At 40.6% G+C, this 17181-nt stretch overlaps 1 protein-coding gene across 1 annotated transcript in view; it reads right to left on the minus strand.

Moving 5' to 3' along the window:
- Window positions 1-893: 893 nt before the first annotated feature.
- oxsr1b (oxidative stress responsive kinase 1b) overlaps window positions 894-17181 on the minus strand; it is a 39222-nt gene continuing 22934 nt past the window's right edge. Inside the window, exons 4-18 of the mRNA XM_030756991.1 lie at window positions 16711-16852; window positions 9000-9055; window positions 8680-8789; window positions 8078-8179; window positions 7860-7993; window positions 7679-7727; window positions 6605-6670; window positions 6395-6517; window positions 4380-4415; window positions 3771-3953; window positions 3552-3607; window positions 3399-3451; window positions 2990-3058; window positions 1536-1600; window positions 894-1015 (exon numbers count right to left, since the gene is read on the minus strand). Of these exons, the coding sequence (XP_030612851.1) occupies window positions 941-1015; window positions 1536-1600; window positions 2990-3058; window positions 3399-3451; window positions 3552-3607; window positions 3771-3953; window positions 4380-4415; window positions 6395-6517; window positions 6605-6670; window positions 7679-7727; window positions 7860-7993; window positions 8078-8179; window positions 8680-8789; window positions 9000-9055; window positions 16711-16852 (1319 nt within the window). The 3' untranslated portion in view covers window positions 894-940. The remainder of the gene's footprint in view (window positions 1016-1535; window positions 1601-2989; window positions 3059-3398; window positions 3452-3551; window positions 3608-3770; window positions 3954-4379; window positions 4416-6394; window positions 6518-6604; window positions 6671-7678; window positions 7728-7859; window positions 7994-8077; window positions 8180-8679; window positions 8790-8999; window positions 9056-16710; window positions 16853-17181) is intronic.

Here is a 17181-nt window from a genome sequence, read left to right on the forward strand (position 1 = left end):
AAAAAAAAAAAAAAAAAAGAGCATTGTCTGCACATCCAAAGCCTCAGGTATACTTTGCTTCTGGTATTTAATCACAGCACACATGCAACACAGAGAATTTATGTATCAATAAAGAGCTGAATAGTCCCATGGGTATTATTTACTTTTTGTTTGAGTAAAATTTGATCTAAAAAAAAAAAAAAAAGAAAAAAAGGCTGTTGCTCAGCTGCTTTAGGAAAGAACTTATTTGTTGATAGGAAAATATAAAGAATATGACCAACCTTTTAATGTAAAGATACTGTGATATTGTGTTCACTTGTTTCTGAAGGAAGAAATTTGGCCTCACATTTGTTTTGCAACGTCACAACAGCACTCAGTAAAATATCTGAACACACGAGAATGTCAAACATTTTAATTCTATTTGGTGTGGAAAGCTGCAGTAAAAAGTTTGGCATTTGCACCTGAAAGCACATTTGTGCATTTCAGACAACGTAAATGCTCCATACGCTAACCGGGGATGCCACCCCCCCCCCAAAAAAAAACGTGCATTCAGTAGTTCTGATGACTATAAGGCATTGTTACACTTATGAGAGTTGTTAGTTCAGATTGTGCAAATGCATCACATTAGAGAGGAAAAGAAAAGAAAAAAGCAGAATGAGGGAGACCAGAATGGTAAAGAAAACAGTTTCTTGTTGATAATTGCATCCTTCTACATATACACTGTAAACTTTTTTCGAGTGACTCTCATACTGTACGTTCTGATACTTCAGCTGACCACCTAAATTCAACAAGGCAGCATTTCAAAATCCTACAGGTGACAAAAATGGTACTGTTCTCTTTGGCAGTAGTGGTTTCTTTACAGCCATGGAAAGAAAAAAAAAAAAATGCATTTAAACTATTTTTTTTTTTTTTTCTATTTCACATTTTTTAGGCAAGTCACGGTTCCAGATAGATCATCAGTCTAACTAATGCTGAGCTGAGCAAAGCCCATCAACTTGACATCATCTGGTATTTCAGATCCCTCGGTTCCAGAAGCCTGAAAAAGGAAAGTGGGACGGCTTAAAAATGATGAACAAAAACATTTTTACAACAGCAAAGCAATAAAGTCAGGTAATAAATAAATAAATAATAATAATAATAATAATAATAAACTGTAGTCCAACTGACAGTACCAGGTAAAAGTGAGTGTGTGACCTCTGAGGCAGGGACTCTGACAAACTGGGACTGTTGTGGAGGGCCGCACCGATAAGCGTGCAAAGAGATAAAATTAATATTGAGCAGAATTAAGTTCAGATTATTGGTTCGGCCCTCCACAACAGTCCCAGTTTTTCATGTGGACCTTTGGGAAAATTAAATGCCCAACCCTGCACTAAGGGATTTGGGTCTCCTCACAGGATTGGCTTGATGATCTTTGGCTTGTTAAGTTGATCTGCAAACCACTACACTATGGAGCCACTAATCATTTCCTATATATATGTCTGAAGTTTATTCAGACTAAAGATACAACTAACTGCATCTCTAGCCAGAAAGGAGAGAGTGAAAAATTTTATACTCACCAGTTTGAAAGTGACATTTTTATGGGTTTGAGGTTCATCGACTATTTTCTGCAAATTTGCGGCGACTGAAAAGAAAGAAGACATTTTTAAGAGGTCCAAACATAGGTTTGGAAATTGACAAAGACATTTCAGAGCATTCTCATGTTAAAATATCCACTCATCAACAACAGTTTTGATTTCTATAGCTATTTTTCAAACTTCTCTATCTCTCTTTTAAATAACTCTCCAGTTCAAAACCTTATATGACTGAAAGTTATGAATTTCAGGGGTTTGGCAAATTTGACCCACAAATGGACGTCATTAGCCGACTACAGCTGCCGAGTATGCTCTACCTCAGCTCATTTGAGGCACTGAATTAAATTTGTTATGTTGCCTTTTAGAGCATTTTAACACAAATACCTTTATAATAAGGCTTGCTATGTGGGTTACAGGAAATTTACACTTCTGTGTTAAATCTACACCGCAGGTATGTTGTAAACTCAAATGCTTCTGAAACCCTATGCACCTGCCTAGGAATGTAGCAGGTATAAATGCCATAAGCTCTACATCAATTCACCACAGAAGTATTAATTAAGCATTAGTGGTACCAACAGCATGTCCAAAAAGTCTGCGCTATTTCCCATTAGTATAGTGGACACACATAATGCTTCCCCATTGAGTTCCATTTTTTGGGGGGAAAATCATCAGAAGCAAAGCATATTAATTGTTGTCTATAATCATATAACCAGAATAAGATTTTACAATTAAAGCTGAAAGCATTGATGTGAGCTGTTAATCAGCCTGCACCCAGGGTGCGCCGTTAAACGAAAACTCACAATTTTTGCACTGAATCATCATCAAGGCCTGATGGTTATTCAGACCACGTTTGAGGTGGCTGGGGTAAAAGTGAGAGGAGCAGTACATCAAAGTATAAAACATGATATTTCTGACCAATTATGAAGTTGATCCACCAAAAATCTACAAGTACTTAGAAAAAATACGAGGGCTGGAAATCGCAATAATTGCCTAATTAGTCCAAAATGGCAGACTTCCTGTTGGGTGTAGGGCATCGCTCAGAGAGGATTTTTTTTAATCCATCTTGACATGCTACATATGTGTACCAAATTTCATACATGTATGTGAAATGCAGCAGTGGGGGTCGAATTTAAGGTGGCGCTATAGAGCCATTTTGGAAAAGCCACACATGACACCATTAGAATTTCACCATGTCATGTTTCTGAGCATGTTTAGGCCCTCAAAAAGGTTTTCAGGTTTTCTTAAATCACCTGCATAAGCTGCTACGCAGTAAGTCTCGTGGAGCGCGTGCTTCGTGCAGTAAATGTGCTGGAATACAGGCGTGTTTGGCTCAAAAATCTCCCCCTTAAAAAGGTAATTTTCAACTTTCAGAACATGCTGAGTGAGGGAAATAAAAACTATTTTGTTAGCATGGCAGGGGTACGTTTGAAATCACTGACCTATTACTAAGTCCCTCCCGTCCACCAGGCCTGCTGACACCAGTTCCTGAGACACACCATCTGCTGTGTCTGAAAAGTCCGAACACGAGACAACAACTGTGACAGGTGGGCCAACACAACAGAGTTTAATAAAAAGCAAAAACGTAACAGAACACAACAGCGGCTTAGTGATTTCCACTCGCGCTCCTACTGCTAAAAACACTAAACAAAAGAGCAGTTTCAGCACCTTCTGTTCTCAGCACTTTACATTATAAATAAGCTTGTTTGTACTTTGTTGCACCCATGTGCTTTTCGGGCTGCACTGAGAGAAAGCCAATTTACCACAAGTGTTTAACAAAATACATAAACGGTCAGTTTCTTTTACTGATTATGCAAAATGTGACAACAACTCTTTGGGACATCCACTTACCTCTCCCTGGCATGAATTCAAAGCGGATGTCGTTTAACTCCTTCTTTGAATTTCTGAAGGGAAGATTGAAGGAAAGAACGCAAATGAGAGGTGCACGTACAAATAGAAGGTGGCCTGATTTACTGATTTATTTATTTTAATAAGGAAACATACCTTAACCTTAATACCAAACTAATTGGAGCTGTAGACTCCCCTGAGGGAGCTGGAATCTGTAGAAACAGATAAAAAGTAGTAACTTTAATAAAATTGCTGTTTCAAACAATATTTTCAAACCTACAAGAAAGATGGGCAAACTGTATCTTTAGAAGATGATAGGTATACATGTAGCCTTTAAATAAAAGCATATAATGGGAAAGTATTAGAGAGACTGGCCTGAGGGGGAACAGCAGCAGCAGCAGCAGGTACTCCTGGTGTGGGAGATGCAGCCTGGGCAGTAGATTGAGCAGTGACTGGTGTGGGCTGCAGTGGAGCTTGACCTGCAGCCTGAGGTAGTTCAGCTAGACCAGCGGGCATAGGCTGGAGATGACTACTGAAAGGCTCAGGAGTCTGGAAAACCTGAAAAGAAAATTGGTTGACTGATTCACTTTTTGACCCATATTTTAAGACGTTCACTGACTTTGGCAAAGTTCGACTATTCTCCTAAGAACACCATGAGGTTTATTTGTAGTGATTTGTGAATGTGACTTCACCCATAGTACAAAAACCTATCTGATTCAAATTTGACTGCTACCAAGGTGAAAACACCGAAGGGGACAGGCTCCAAATTTAAGTCAAAGTTTTTGGATGCAGCTCCAGAACTTTGAATCCCATCTTGAACATACCTAAAAACTCATTCTTGTCTATTCTATATTGTCAAATTTTAGGAACCACCGAGGTAATCAAGAAAAATGATTACCCTTTTACGTTCTCCACCAAAAAAAAAAATCCAAAGTCCAAGGAACGACATCACTGCTAATGCAGAAAATCAGCCTTTAAACTCACCTCTGAATTCTGTGATCCTTCCTTCACTCTTGGTGACTGTTAAAAATAGAAAAAAAAGGTAACAGTCAGAGGTGAACGTCAATAAGATGGAGTTATTTATTTAAAAAAAAAACCCACACTGATGCAATAAATAAATAAATAAAAATCACACTGAAAGCAAAAGAAGTAAACTGATTAAAGCAGCGCACTCGTTTACTTTCCTCCTTTATTTGTCCACACAGTTAATTATAATATCAGCTAGATTGGGAACAGGGGTAACCAGTACTAACAATACGCGCTAGGGTCCAAAATTTAAGTCAGGAAAGGTTTTCTGGATGAAGTTGGAGAACTTTTAATCCCATCTTGAACGTACCTCTCTACCTCTCAACCTGAGCTGTCCCTCTGATGCTCACATTTCTAATCTATTCTGCTCACTCCCAATGAAAACCTTAATATCTTCAGCTCTGCCACCTCCACCGTCTCAGTTTAATTTCCCAGAATGATTACAATATCGCTATAAATACTGCACGATGAAATTCAAACAAACATGACCGAGGTATAAACGAGTGATAACACATTTGACCGTTACAGTTGTTTTAGTTTTTGAAAAGCAGAGAAGCGGTATGAGTCAATTCAAAATCAGGCAAGTTACTCTAACACACAGTCAAACTGCATACCTGCGAAAAATAAAGGAAAAAGTTTACGTTTAATCCAACTCCAAAAAAACATGGAGACATGAAGACAAACTGACTTTACTGAGAGGACATAATAAAGCATCTGGTCTGATGTCAGAAATCACATCAGCTCAGGAATCTGGTTTCTGATTCACAGAAAGCAACTGCACATTCAGTCTGTATGACTCTGTACAGCACAGGCAGACATTAAGTTACACTTTTGGGCAGAGGAGTTTTTCAGGCTGGTATTAAAATATGAAGTGTTTGAATAACTGACCAACAATTGATGTTTTAGAGCCTTAGAGCCGGTGAAAGTTCAGTTTGCCATCAAGTAGCCAATTATAAAGCAGCGAGAAAAGTGCAGATACTACAAAATTTTATTTCCCTGATGGTAATTAGTGTGTTTAATGATCACTTACAAGGCTGATAAGCAACCTGCCTTGTTTTAATTAAGTGTGATTTGGTCAGTAGAAATTAAAAAAAAAAAAAAAAGTTATTTTAAAAAGAGATTAAAAATACAGATGGCTTCCAGGAAAGGTGACTCACTCCTTTGATTAAATAACGATCTCTCAAAGCAGAGTGTTGAAGATAATGTGGATCCAATTAAAATGTAACACTTCTGTGAGAACTACACAGTTGCCTTCTTCCCATGTGAAACACTCTTAGAAAGGACACCTACAGTCCTGACTAATGGATTCTGATGAGAATGACTTGTGGGTCAAATTCCACTCGCATGCGGTCTATAGCATGTCCAGATTTCTGCTCAGAAACAAAGCAGGAAAGTTTTCCTTCACACAGACCCACTCCATAATGCAGTCTGCTGATTTCTAGTGTGAAGTTACATAAAGTTAAAACTAAGCCTTATATAAAAGGATAAGAGCTCATTTGTGTGCAGATTTTTTTTCAGTTAAAAATTTAAATGAACCTTTGATGCACATTAAGCCCTCATTAAAATGAGACACAGCTCTAAAGATAAAATTTAATATCTAACTGTTTCCAGTCTCCAAAGGCTTTTTCTCATGAGGCGCAGCCCTCACGCTGACACCGTCACATGCTCCCCAGCTGACACGCGAGAGCCCTTCCTTGTTAGGGGAATGCCATCTGTATTATGGTGGCAAGTGAACAACCCTGGATGCAGGCAGCTCGAGAGGGTAGGAGAAGCGCACTTGTCGCCTGGGGGCACTAACAGGCTTCACCTGCTGCTCCTTGGCCATCGGACAGAGCATACACACAAAGGTGAGACACATGGGCAAACATGCTACTGCACAGAATGACAATTCAAACAGAGCACAGTCACAAAAGGACACAACTATAAAGTGTTAATGTGTGATGTGAAGGGGGGAAGGGGGGGGTTCAGTCTACCCTTATGGCTGCAGCAGCTGCTTTGCCTTCTTCGCTTTCTTCATCAAGCTCATCATCACTCCATTCCCATTCGCCGTCCTCTGTTTTATGCAGCCGGCCACTGGAGCCTGGCACTCGACGTACCTGACGCGCACAGATGAACACACCTGAGCTCATCTTCATAGCAGTAAAGCACGATAAAGCTACAGGTTTAAACCTTTGCTGCCTTACCTTTTTTGACCTCTCTGTTATTGTTGGCGCCCTCTGAAGCAACTTCTCGTGTAAATACTCATGGTTCTGTCATGGGAGGAAAAATAAACAACGCTGTTACTCCACAGTCATCAACATCTGTTTATTTCATCACCTGATTAAGTCCAGTAATTTCATAAGTTTGGTGAGGACAAACAAAAGCTTATTATGGGTTAATTTAGGACTGAATTCAAAAGGAGGTCCAACCCAGTACTAGCAAGGACTACCAAGGTCCATGAGACCACTGAGGTCATCAAAATAAGGGCTACTAGCTGTAGTTTGGTGAGTCCAAGACAAGCCGTGAGCCACCTTCTTATGTAAGTTTATTAAAACAGTCTCCCTCTGAGAGTCAGGTCAGCCAGTGTTTTTAGGTATAACATGTTCTTTAAGTATTATTGTTTGCAAGAGAATTACAAAAAAAGATTTCATAAGCAGAACAGCAGATAAATTCATATATGCCTGTTTGAAACTAGTTGCTGCAGGATCAACAGTGCATTATAAAAGACTGAAAGCATGCCCTCTGCTGGACATACACGGCATTGCTGTAATTGCTGCAGGCAGGGATTGTGGCCAGCAAACCAACCAGGTTGTATTTGGGGTGTGCGACTTGCTGAGCCAGCATTCTAGATGTTCCAGCTGCTTGGGTACTGAGCAGCGGGACGGTGGTGTTAGACTGCTTATCCCTGCCTTTGTTAGAAAGATCTGTGTGGCCAGTAATGAGAGGAATGCTGCAATGACCTCAGCTTGGGTCAGTCACACTGACAAGTTGAAAAGTGCCCTAAAAAAAAATCACAAACCTTTACTGGTTTATTTTCATCTTGAGACACATCATACCCCAAATTCCTACAGTGAAGCCTTCTTCTTTCAATTGAAAACTTCACGAGCTACAAACAATCCATCCAGTCATAAATAGCAAAGGCTGAGCTGAAGCCATTCACACACACAACCACTAGAGTGGGCACAGATCTTTACTCATCAACTAGCTTAAGAGCTGCCTGAAGAAGAGATGCTGCTGACTCACTGTGCAAAAGATTCAGAGGCAGCTCAAACACCTACCTTTGCCTTCTGAAAGAATTTATGCTTCAACAGCTCTGAGGATGTTGGCCTGAAAAAGAAGCAGCGACACTCAATTAGTTCTGTTAATCTGACCGATTCAGCTTTTAGGTTGCCAATAATAAACTAGTTATAATAAACTGACTGTATTTTGTACTTTATGCAGAGGCAATATAATAAGCACCTTTTCTCAGGGTCCTTCTGTAGACACAGTGAGATCATCTTCCTGAAGGACTTGCCGTATTTCTTTACCATCTCCTTGTCTGTGACGCCGGTCTCCAGACTCGGAGGGTCATTCTGCAGCGTCAGCATTAAGACCTGAAGATACGAGAAACTTTTACTCAAATGTCACATTTGTTCACTTTCACTAATCAATTACTGTGAAACCTTAATACACTGTACCTTCATCGGTGGGTATTTGTGATAAGGTGCAGCTCCTGTGGCGAGCTCAATGGCCGTGATCCCAAAACTCCAAATATCCGCTTTGAAATCATAACCCCTCACCTGTTTGAGATAGATATAGTGATCAGCAATACTCCTCACTGTTAGTTCTAGATAGGTCTGCAGAACAGAACCTACAGCAGCTTCTCTCTATCGATTCTGTGGAGAACATTTCCTTTCCAGCAGTAGGAGATAACATTTTGTACACAAGATGCAAATCTTTTCTGACTTTTTGCATGTACTGTTGTGGTTGTTAAGGCTGTGGCTGATACCCCTGTTTAATCCCATGTCATTATTATTGCTGCTAAAAACACTGCAGTAAGAAAACTAGTAACGGTCTTATTTGCTTAACCTATTCCCAAAGCAGAACCTGTTCGGCCCGTCAGAGTAATTTAATTCCTCCTGCCTTACTGGTGGTGGTGGAGCAGAATGGCACATTTCTAAAACACAGTCTACAAACGAATTAAAAAAAAAAAAAAAATGTCTGCTTTGCGACCGGCTGGCAAAAAGTTGGTTGAAGTATTGGGTATCACCCGCCTACTTCTTTCTAGACCAGGACTGACCTGCTCCATAACCTCTGGGGCCATCCAGCATGGTGTTCCCACAAAAGTCTTGCGCACTTTATTTCGAGTGATGTCACCTCCTGTGGCTAGAAAGGCACTGACGCCGAAGTCTGAATGAAGAGAAAACGGAGACACAAACAGACAAATAGCCCAAAGCAACGAGTCAATAATGGTATTGTCGAGAGAGTTCATTTCCCTCCACAGACTACAGCTCTTGCGCATAAACACACTGAGACGCAGCAATAAATGAGGTTGCAGCACATTAACTCCGATCACTAATGACAGCAGAAGAAAGGCGGTGTTGCCTTTGGGGTAAATACCTGCAATCTGCACTGAACCATCATCCCCGAGGAGAATATTTCCAGCCTTAAGATCTCTGTGGAAGACAAGACAAGAATTTGTATATGAAACGAATGTCTCCCACACAGCTGTCAACTTAAAACAGAAGAGACAGAATAATTTAAGTAGTGAGGCATACTTTTAGTTCTAACCCCACTTAGAGACTTTTACAATTTGTCATCAGTCATCATCAAAACAACTAGCTCTTATAATTTTTGCACCATTTTTTGAGACTTCATTACAGACACACAGTCTGTGGTTAATTTGTTCATCCCTGCTCAGCCTCCCCTGGTGGCGATAAGAGGATTCAGCAGGGACAGCTGCCTGCCTGCCTGTCTGCCACACAGAACGAATACTGCCATCTCACCAGCCAGACACAGGGTTGTCATAGCAACAGAGATAATGACGAAGGGTCAAGTGAAAGGCGAGGGTGTTAAAAAAATAAATAAATAAAATAAGGATAGCAGCAGTGTCACTGAGGACCACAGCTCTTCTGTCCAGCCTCTCAGGAAATGAATGCAAATTTTAAATAGTGTAACGTTAACAGGATATGGAACACCAACTCCAGAATCAGCCACTGCACCACCTTGAGCTATACACAAAAGATTTGCTTCCTACAAATTACCCCAAGACTACACTTTAAATTGCATCGACAGGCAGACAAATGATTCAAAAGAGACAGAATCTGAGTCACAGTGCAGTTTATGTTTCTACCAGATGGGGGCACTGGAGTAAAAAGCCTGGAAATGTAGCTGAAAGATAAATGCTGTAAGGATCCATCCTGCAAAATAAAATGTATCTGAATGAATGTTAAAAAGAAGGGGGGGGGGCTTCAGAACACTGTTTTGGAGATGAGAATGGCATAGCTTCCAAGAAACAAAGGCTTGCTTCACCACTTTATTAGGAATATAATTCAATCCAGATAGACTATAAAAGAACAAGCCAAATACCAGATATGTGGTGCTGGTAGGGGTAGGGTGGGGGTGGGGGTGGGAATGGGGCAAATGCTGCAGAAAATATTGTGGTGGTTGGAAAGATTCTTCTGATTCTGAGATAAGAAGAGTGCTGAAGCATGCATCCACCTTCAGACTTTCCGTGACTCACAAAAACTGCTACATGGAATCTTAGTTCCAGTTTTAGCAGAAAATAATCAAGGAACTAAAGAAGGCAGTTTGGCTTCAGGCCTTTTCTCCTGCAGCTACAAGCCCAATGCACAGTTTTCCCAAGTAAGCTACTCAAGACACATGATGTGCTGAAGGGAGCCAAGAGTTTGTAGACCACACTTCTGATTTTTGTTCAAGTGCTGATGAATACTTGAGTGTAGAGGCCACTTTCAGTAAGAGTGCTTCACTAAAACACCACACAGCCAAAGGATCTTGTAGTGACAGGGAGTGTGCAAATGCTGAGCCCCAGAGGAAGGAAAGTGACGAATGTGACGATATCAGGACACTGGGAAAGTTAAAGATGGGGATCCCCCACTAATAACTATCAGGAAGCAGGCTAAACACACTGGCTGTCTTAATGTCTTGTCTAAACAGCAGCTAAGACAGAAAGAGCTGATTGTGCTCAATGTGTGGCAAATCTTGAACGTGCATTTATAACTAGAATACTTGAATTATGTAACTGCCACTCTAGGGACGCAGAGGAAGGGAAAGGGTGGATGAACAGTGAACATGACAGTCTTTGCTACTGGCTTTGAAAAAGAAAAAAAAAACTGGTAGAAATGTCTGTCATACAAGCGTCTGTGCTCGTGGTTCTCCAGCTTGTCCCGCTGTCACTTTGCTGCCCTGACATAACAGCTCGGTGACATCAGGTCACAGTATCTCGCAGTTCCCTGCTCTTGCTACTTATTCTTAAAGAACAGCTTTTACATTAGCAAATAGGACAGGAAAATTTTACATCTGGTAGTTCTGGATGTTGCTTTTTTAAAGGGACTGGAGGGGTGGTGCCGACTGGACCAACTGAGGCTGTAAGGAAGGTTTGGAGGTATCCCAAGATACCTCTCCTCATTTGCAACATCACTGTCCTTCTCTGAAGGTCCAGTCATGTCTGCTCTTGCTCGTTATTCAGGATTTATTATTGTTTAACAACATATAATATTTGTATTGCATTCAGTATGGATCAACTTATCTTAATACATTCTTTCCAATATTAAAGTAAATGCCTAACAAGCCTAAGAGTCTACAGCCATACTAGTGGCTTAGGGACAAGGGTCCTTTGAGGAAAATACTAACATTGCCAAGCTAATATGTTCACAATGACAGTTCTAATATGTTGTTGCTAGCAGGTATAATGTTGACTGTTACCTTGGTGTGCTACATTTGCTAATTTGCTAACACAAAGTACAGCTAAGGCAGAGAGAAATGACCTGATAACTGCACAATATAAGCAAGAAATTGGATCTCCAAAAGTCAGCAGGGTTCATCATATAGGAGCCATGAATGTCTGAGTTTTCTCTCAGATCTATGAAGACGAGGGCCTGGAGTTTAGAACCGGGCCTCCAAACGGTCCAGTCTGAACTGCAACCCTCTTGCAACTAGGAAGAGTTGAAAGGAGATTGCAAGGAGGTGCAATCAAGCTAGCCATTCTGTCCCAATGAGCGCAAACTGTCTGCACTGTATCTCTTTGCAAAAGGGGACTCAACTGGCTGTCAGCTGGTTAGATTTTGGTTATATTCCAATATAAACGCAAGGTTGACCATGCCCATGTCATTTTGCAGTTAAATTGCCAACAGTGTCACCATCTGTGGATGAATTTCTTAATTTCTTTTTTAAATCTGTGAGGTTCTGGCTGAATGTAGGGAGCTGATGTGAATTTCTATGCATGTAGACAACAAATTTACAATTTTCACAATTCACCAGTTAATCACAAACAAATTGCATATAATGTCCAACTGAACCGTTCTTCGTTCACAACAATGGAGAAAACCTTTTTTTAAATACCCAATCGTGAACCATAAAATATGCATTCTCTGTATTTTGCCAATCAATAATATTTCTACAGACGTGTAAAAAAGGGCCCCAGTCCTGTCTGCCACTGCCATGGTTTGACTAGTGGCACATGGAGAGCAGAGTTTGACACAAACACGTTACATTGTGTGACCATATACAACTGCAAACTAATAACAGATCTAGTCAGCCTTCTTGCTATTTTATTGCCATCTTGAGGCACCAAAGTGGCTTTGAAGACACAACCTGACTGCTAAGTGACCACAGACGTGGTCCCCGTCTTTGAAGCAACCATTTCAAAGGCAACAAGATCGCAAGTTCATTGCACACAGTCGCAATAATTTTTGTTATTGTAACATTATACAATTGTTGAAGTATTTCAAACAGAAAAAATGAAAATACAGTAGATGTAAGGATATCAATGGACAAGTACTAAATCTGTGTTTTTCAGTTCAGGATACATCAATACTAATCAATGCTGCTTCTTTTCTAAAGGAAGAGCTTAAAGCTAGAGCCAAGTTACCGCCGTTATGTCCTCAGAGTGACTTCAGCATCTCCATCTCCATATATGACATCATCGTCATCACTGCAGTCGTGACATGCTGCTGTTCAGCTCTTTGAAATTGTAAAAAAAAAAACAAATAATGCCTCAAAAGGAATACATTTTCACAAGGATTTTCGCTTAAACATGCTCCACTGTGAAAAGCCACACCACGTGAAGCTCTGCATCATTCACAAACCGTGATAATGATGATCTGATTGAACCTACTGCGTTCATTCAGGAACTGTGTAGGCTGTGGTTCACTGCAGCAGATTGTGATGCTCTGAGAAAAGGGCTGCAGAGTATGGCCAATCATTAAGATTCACAGGAAAGGAGGAGGAGGAGAGAGGTGGTGGTGACACAATGCACCATGCAAGTAAAAAAATTATATATATATATATATAAAGAGAGAGAGAGACACATATATCCTAAAGCAGACAGGGGTGTGGGGGTCTGGGTTGTAAATTTAAAAAAAAAAAAAAAAAAAAACAGAGAAAAACTTTATCCAGCTACATGTTAGGCAGAAGGTTAAAAAATGACAACTGACATTTTTCTCTATACAGTGAAACCAAATTCTTAAACATTTCCAGAAACTAGAAGGTGTTATATAATCAAAATATACTGAATGTTGAGCAGAGCAAGATACCTGTGGTGTTTTCATATTTATGACCTAGTGAAATTATAGCCAGCCAGTAGCCAAGTGGCAACAGCCATGGTATGAAACAGTCAAAAAGATTTATCATTCTCATCTGGCAGACACCTTGCAGCTCCTATGACATTACATCCTGGTGCCAGGGACACAGTGCCCCTAACAGGGTTGTAAAAAAAAGGTTTATTAGATGACCCGTGGGTCTTCTGTAGGGATTTTTCTTCCTCCCCTCTGTTCAGAATACCATCTTGCCAATGAAATGATTTTTCTTCCTCATCTGCTTTGATTGCCTTTTCCTGAATTTCACACCATTTCTTATTCTTTCAGCTTTCCCCAAATACAAATCAAGAGCCACTATGATCCCAGAGACAGTCACTACTCGATCATAACCAAACCATATACCAAGTAATTTGCTGGACAAAGCCCTCCCATGTACCTCATTAGTGAAGTTTAAGGGATGAGTAAGGCAAAGAACTCACTGCAACCATAAGATCGCTGCTGCTAAAGAGGATTTAGGTACTGAATTTCTACAATTCAACTTGTAAAACATCAAACATAAGTTGTATTCTTCTCTTAAGTGTATGGTCTCTGAAAGCTGTTAAAATTAGAGGACAAGTGTCACCTTTGAATCAGAGACTTCAAGCTGCTGTGAATGAGGAGGTGGAGCAATTCACAGTCTTGTGATAAATGTCTCTGCTTCAGCCTACAGTGTCGTAAGACACTAATTGCTTTCCTGCCGTCCTGGCCTGGATCAGGATGAAACGTATCATGTGACACTTTTCCCCCGTCTCATAAAGCCTCCCCCCCTTGACTCTTTCCTCACCCCTGCCCCGAGGCTCCAACTCATATGATCCAGCTTACACGGAGTGAAAACAGGGCCATACACCAATATTTACATCTGCAAACACTCGCCAACTGACAGTAAATGCTAAATGGACTAGTTCTTATATAGCGCTTTTCTACTCTGAGCACTCAAAGCGCTTTACACAACATGTTTACATTTACCCCATACACACCGGCACTTCCATGATTAACTAAGCTAAGTGCTTTTATTATCTAACATTCACACACATTCACACTCCAACGCTTGCGTCGGAGAGCAATCAAACCACCAACCTTCCGTTCAGTAGGTGACTTGCTCTACCTCCTGACCTGCTCTACCTCCTGAGCTACAGCCACCCCTTTACCCCTTTACTCTCATCATGTCAACAATTTTCAGCACTGGAGGATTGCTTTACATTTCCCTCCTCACAAATCACACCTTGCAGTCCAGGGCTGAAATAATGCAGAGATTTAATGATCTATTCATGATTCTCTAGTGTCTCCTTAAATAGCCCCCAGTGAAAAATACAGGTTTTATTCAGGAAAAACATCTCCCTTTCTCTGGCACTGACCGATAACCCTGTCACAGTATGCTGAAAGTGGATACTTACATCCGGCAGTAGAGGCACGCTGCAGTGGAGTTTTCTTTTAATTAACGCAGTAATTTAAACAGTGTTTATAATAAATCCTTTCACCTCCATCTGTAGTTTCTATATGACACAGTATTTTTCTAATTTGCAGCTTAATGAACTGATGATATCACTGTCTGTTAGTTCACCTACACAGCTGTTAACAATACATTCCTCATCCAAGCTCATGGTCAAACAAGCCTCTCTCCATTTCTCATTGGCATGCTACTCTGATTACTGCTGAGCACTTATCCAAGGCAAAAAGCTATGCATTATTTACACACATAGCCTGTCCAAGGCTATGCGTATGCTAGTGGGAGAACAGAAGAGAAGTGTGAATAAGTGAGCAATGAATATTACATACATAGGAAGTATTGTGATGGCTTAGACTTCATTACAGCAGCCTGAGTGCAGGGACTTAGCTAGGTCTTGAACTGGCTTAAAGGGGAGCTTTTAGTATTTCCTGTGGCATGCAAATCTTCCATTGACACAGTTCCTTCGCATATTCATAAAGAAAGTCTTTATCATCAGCAGCCTGTGAAAAGCGTGAGTCTGTATTCAGGTGCTTTTCAGCACTTATTAAAACACAGTAATTAGGCCTTCACAGTTTTTAAACTAATAGGATAGCTCTAAAGTGAATAGACTGATTTTCATTTCATTCCTACCCATTCTTTAATGGTAAGCCACAAAGCAATAATTGCTGCTCCAACACCCACCACACACACACACACACACCTCCACTGGCGAAGTATAGTATATTGCCACATCACGGTACACATGACAGCAACAGCCCTGACCTTTAGAAATAACTGTGTCCATTTCCAGTTTGCAGTCAAATGACTGATTCAATGATTAATACCAACCACTACCATATGCTTGATTTTCACTTAAAAAAAAAAAAGAAAAAAAAGATAATATAATCTACAAAAGCTGCCAGAGTTTTGATAAAAAAAAAAAATCACTGGAAAAAAGCAACTTTTTAATATCCAACAGGAAAAGGGGGGCACGTAGTGACAGAATTAGCAGCTGAGATGCTTTAAAATAGCCTGTTATGACCATATATTTTATTCTTGGGCTCTATCAGACTCGATTTGCATTATTCACAGTTCACAACGATTCTTCATCTTATACTGCAACCTTGCTGTAACCCCTCAGTTCATCCTGTGTGAAACAAGCCATTTCAGCTCTGCTTCCCATCCTTTAAAGCCAACTTTCTTCTGATTGGCTGCCCCTCAAAAACAGAAGGTTTAAACAGCAGGTGGCTGCAACCTCTAACAATTTACCTATCCATTCATATAGATATAAATATAATTCTTATGTATTTATATCTATATTACCGGCCTTCCATCGGGGTAAGCTAGGCAGGCAGTGCTTGCCCAGTGAAATCTTTAAAAGACATTTATTAAAACATGCCAAAGCAAACGCGACCCCTCTCCTTGCAGCTCAAAGCAGGATTGTGTCATATCGATTCACTTGTTTGCATCCATTCTTTCAATTATTGCCATCTTTATGTGGCTATTGTTTCCTGAAGCAGGCTTAACTCTGCTTGACTACGAACCACTGGAATCTGTAGCGTGTGTCATTCTCATGGGTGTGTCTGTGTCTCATTAACAAAGGCTGGAGCTGGGTGAGCTGGGCAAACTGTGAGGCTTTTCTGGTGGTTTATGCATGCACATTGTGGATAAACCGCCGGTCTTTGACAGGAGACTGGTGGAAGGACTAGCATGCTAGCATTAAATGATTGTAAATGATCTTAGCAGATAAGGCTCCTCTTTAGATTTGAGGGCACTGATTTAGCTCAGTGAGTGAGCAGGTGCCCGTATGCCCTTCAGCTGAAATGCAGTGGCCTGGATTCGAGTCCAGCCCGCAGCCCTTTGTTGTGCGTCCTCCCCTGCACTGTCCAATAAAGTCAAACACAGGCTGTCGAGGGTAGCAAAACAGACATAATATTAACATGACACTTATTAGAGCAACAGAGAAAAGAAAGTTTCTGGTCAATAAACCCTGAAGGTGAAGTCTGGTAAAACCTGTGTACTCAGTAGTGATGGAAAACCCTGTGTCTGGTTTATTATGGTACCAGTGAAGGGCAAGGGGCCCGGGTACCTGTGGATCTGTCCATTCTTGTGTAGGTACTCCAGGCCCTCAAGAACATCTTTCAACACAGTGGCTATGCTGGCCTCGTCCAGTACGCCTGTCTTGTGCTCTCCTCGTGAGATGATATGCTTGATCACATCCAGCACTGAGCCTGAAAAACAAAAACAAAAATGGCTGAAATAATGATAAAAATAAATAGCATAATACAGATCGACTTTCACTGTAATGCTTAATTTTACTTTGTTGAAAACACTGCTCGCCGTAATGTTGGGGCTGGTTAGAAAAATTGTAACTGATGATCAGAAGTCATCTCAGGCCAGCGTATCATTTGTTAAGCCTACTCCAAACCAAAACCTTTTTACAAAAACACATACTTCCTGGTGGGTTGGCAGACATTCAGTCAAAATAGCTCAAGTATAATCTTATATTGTTTGCACAAATTAGATTTTGGGTACACAAGGATCTTTCTCCCAGCTCCAG

This window comes from Archocentrus centrarchus, chromosome 20 (assembly GCF_007364275.1).
Source record: "Archocentrus centrarchus isolate MPI-CPG fArcCen1 chromosome 20, fArcCen1, whole genome shotgun sequence".
Lineage (NCBI taxonomy): Eukaryota > Metazoa > Chordata > Actinopteri > Cichliformes > Cichlidae > Archocentrus > Archocentrus centrarchus.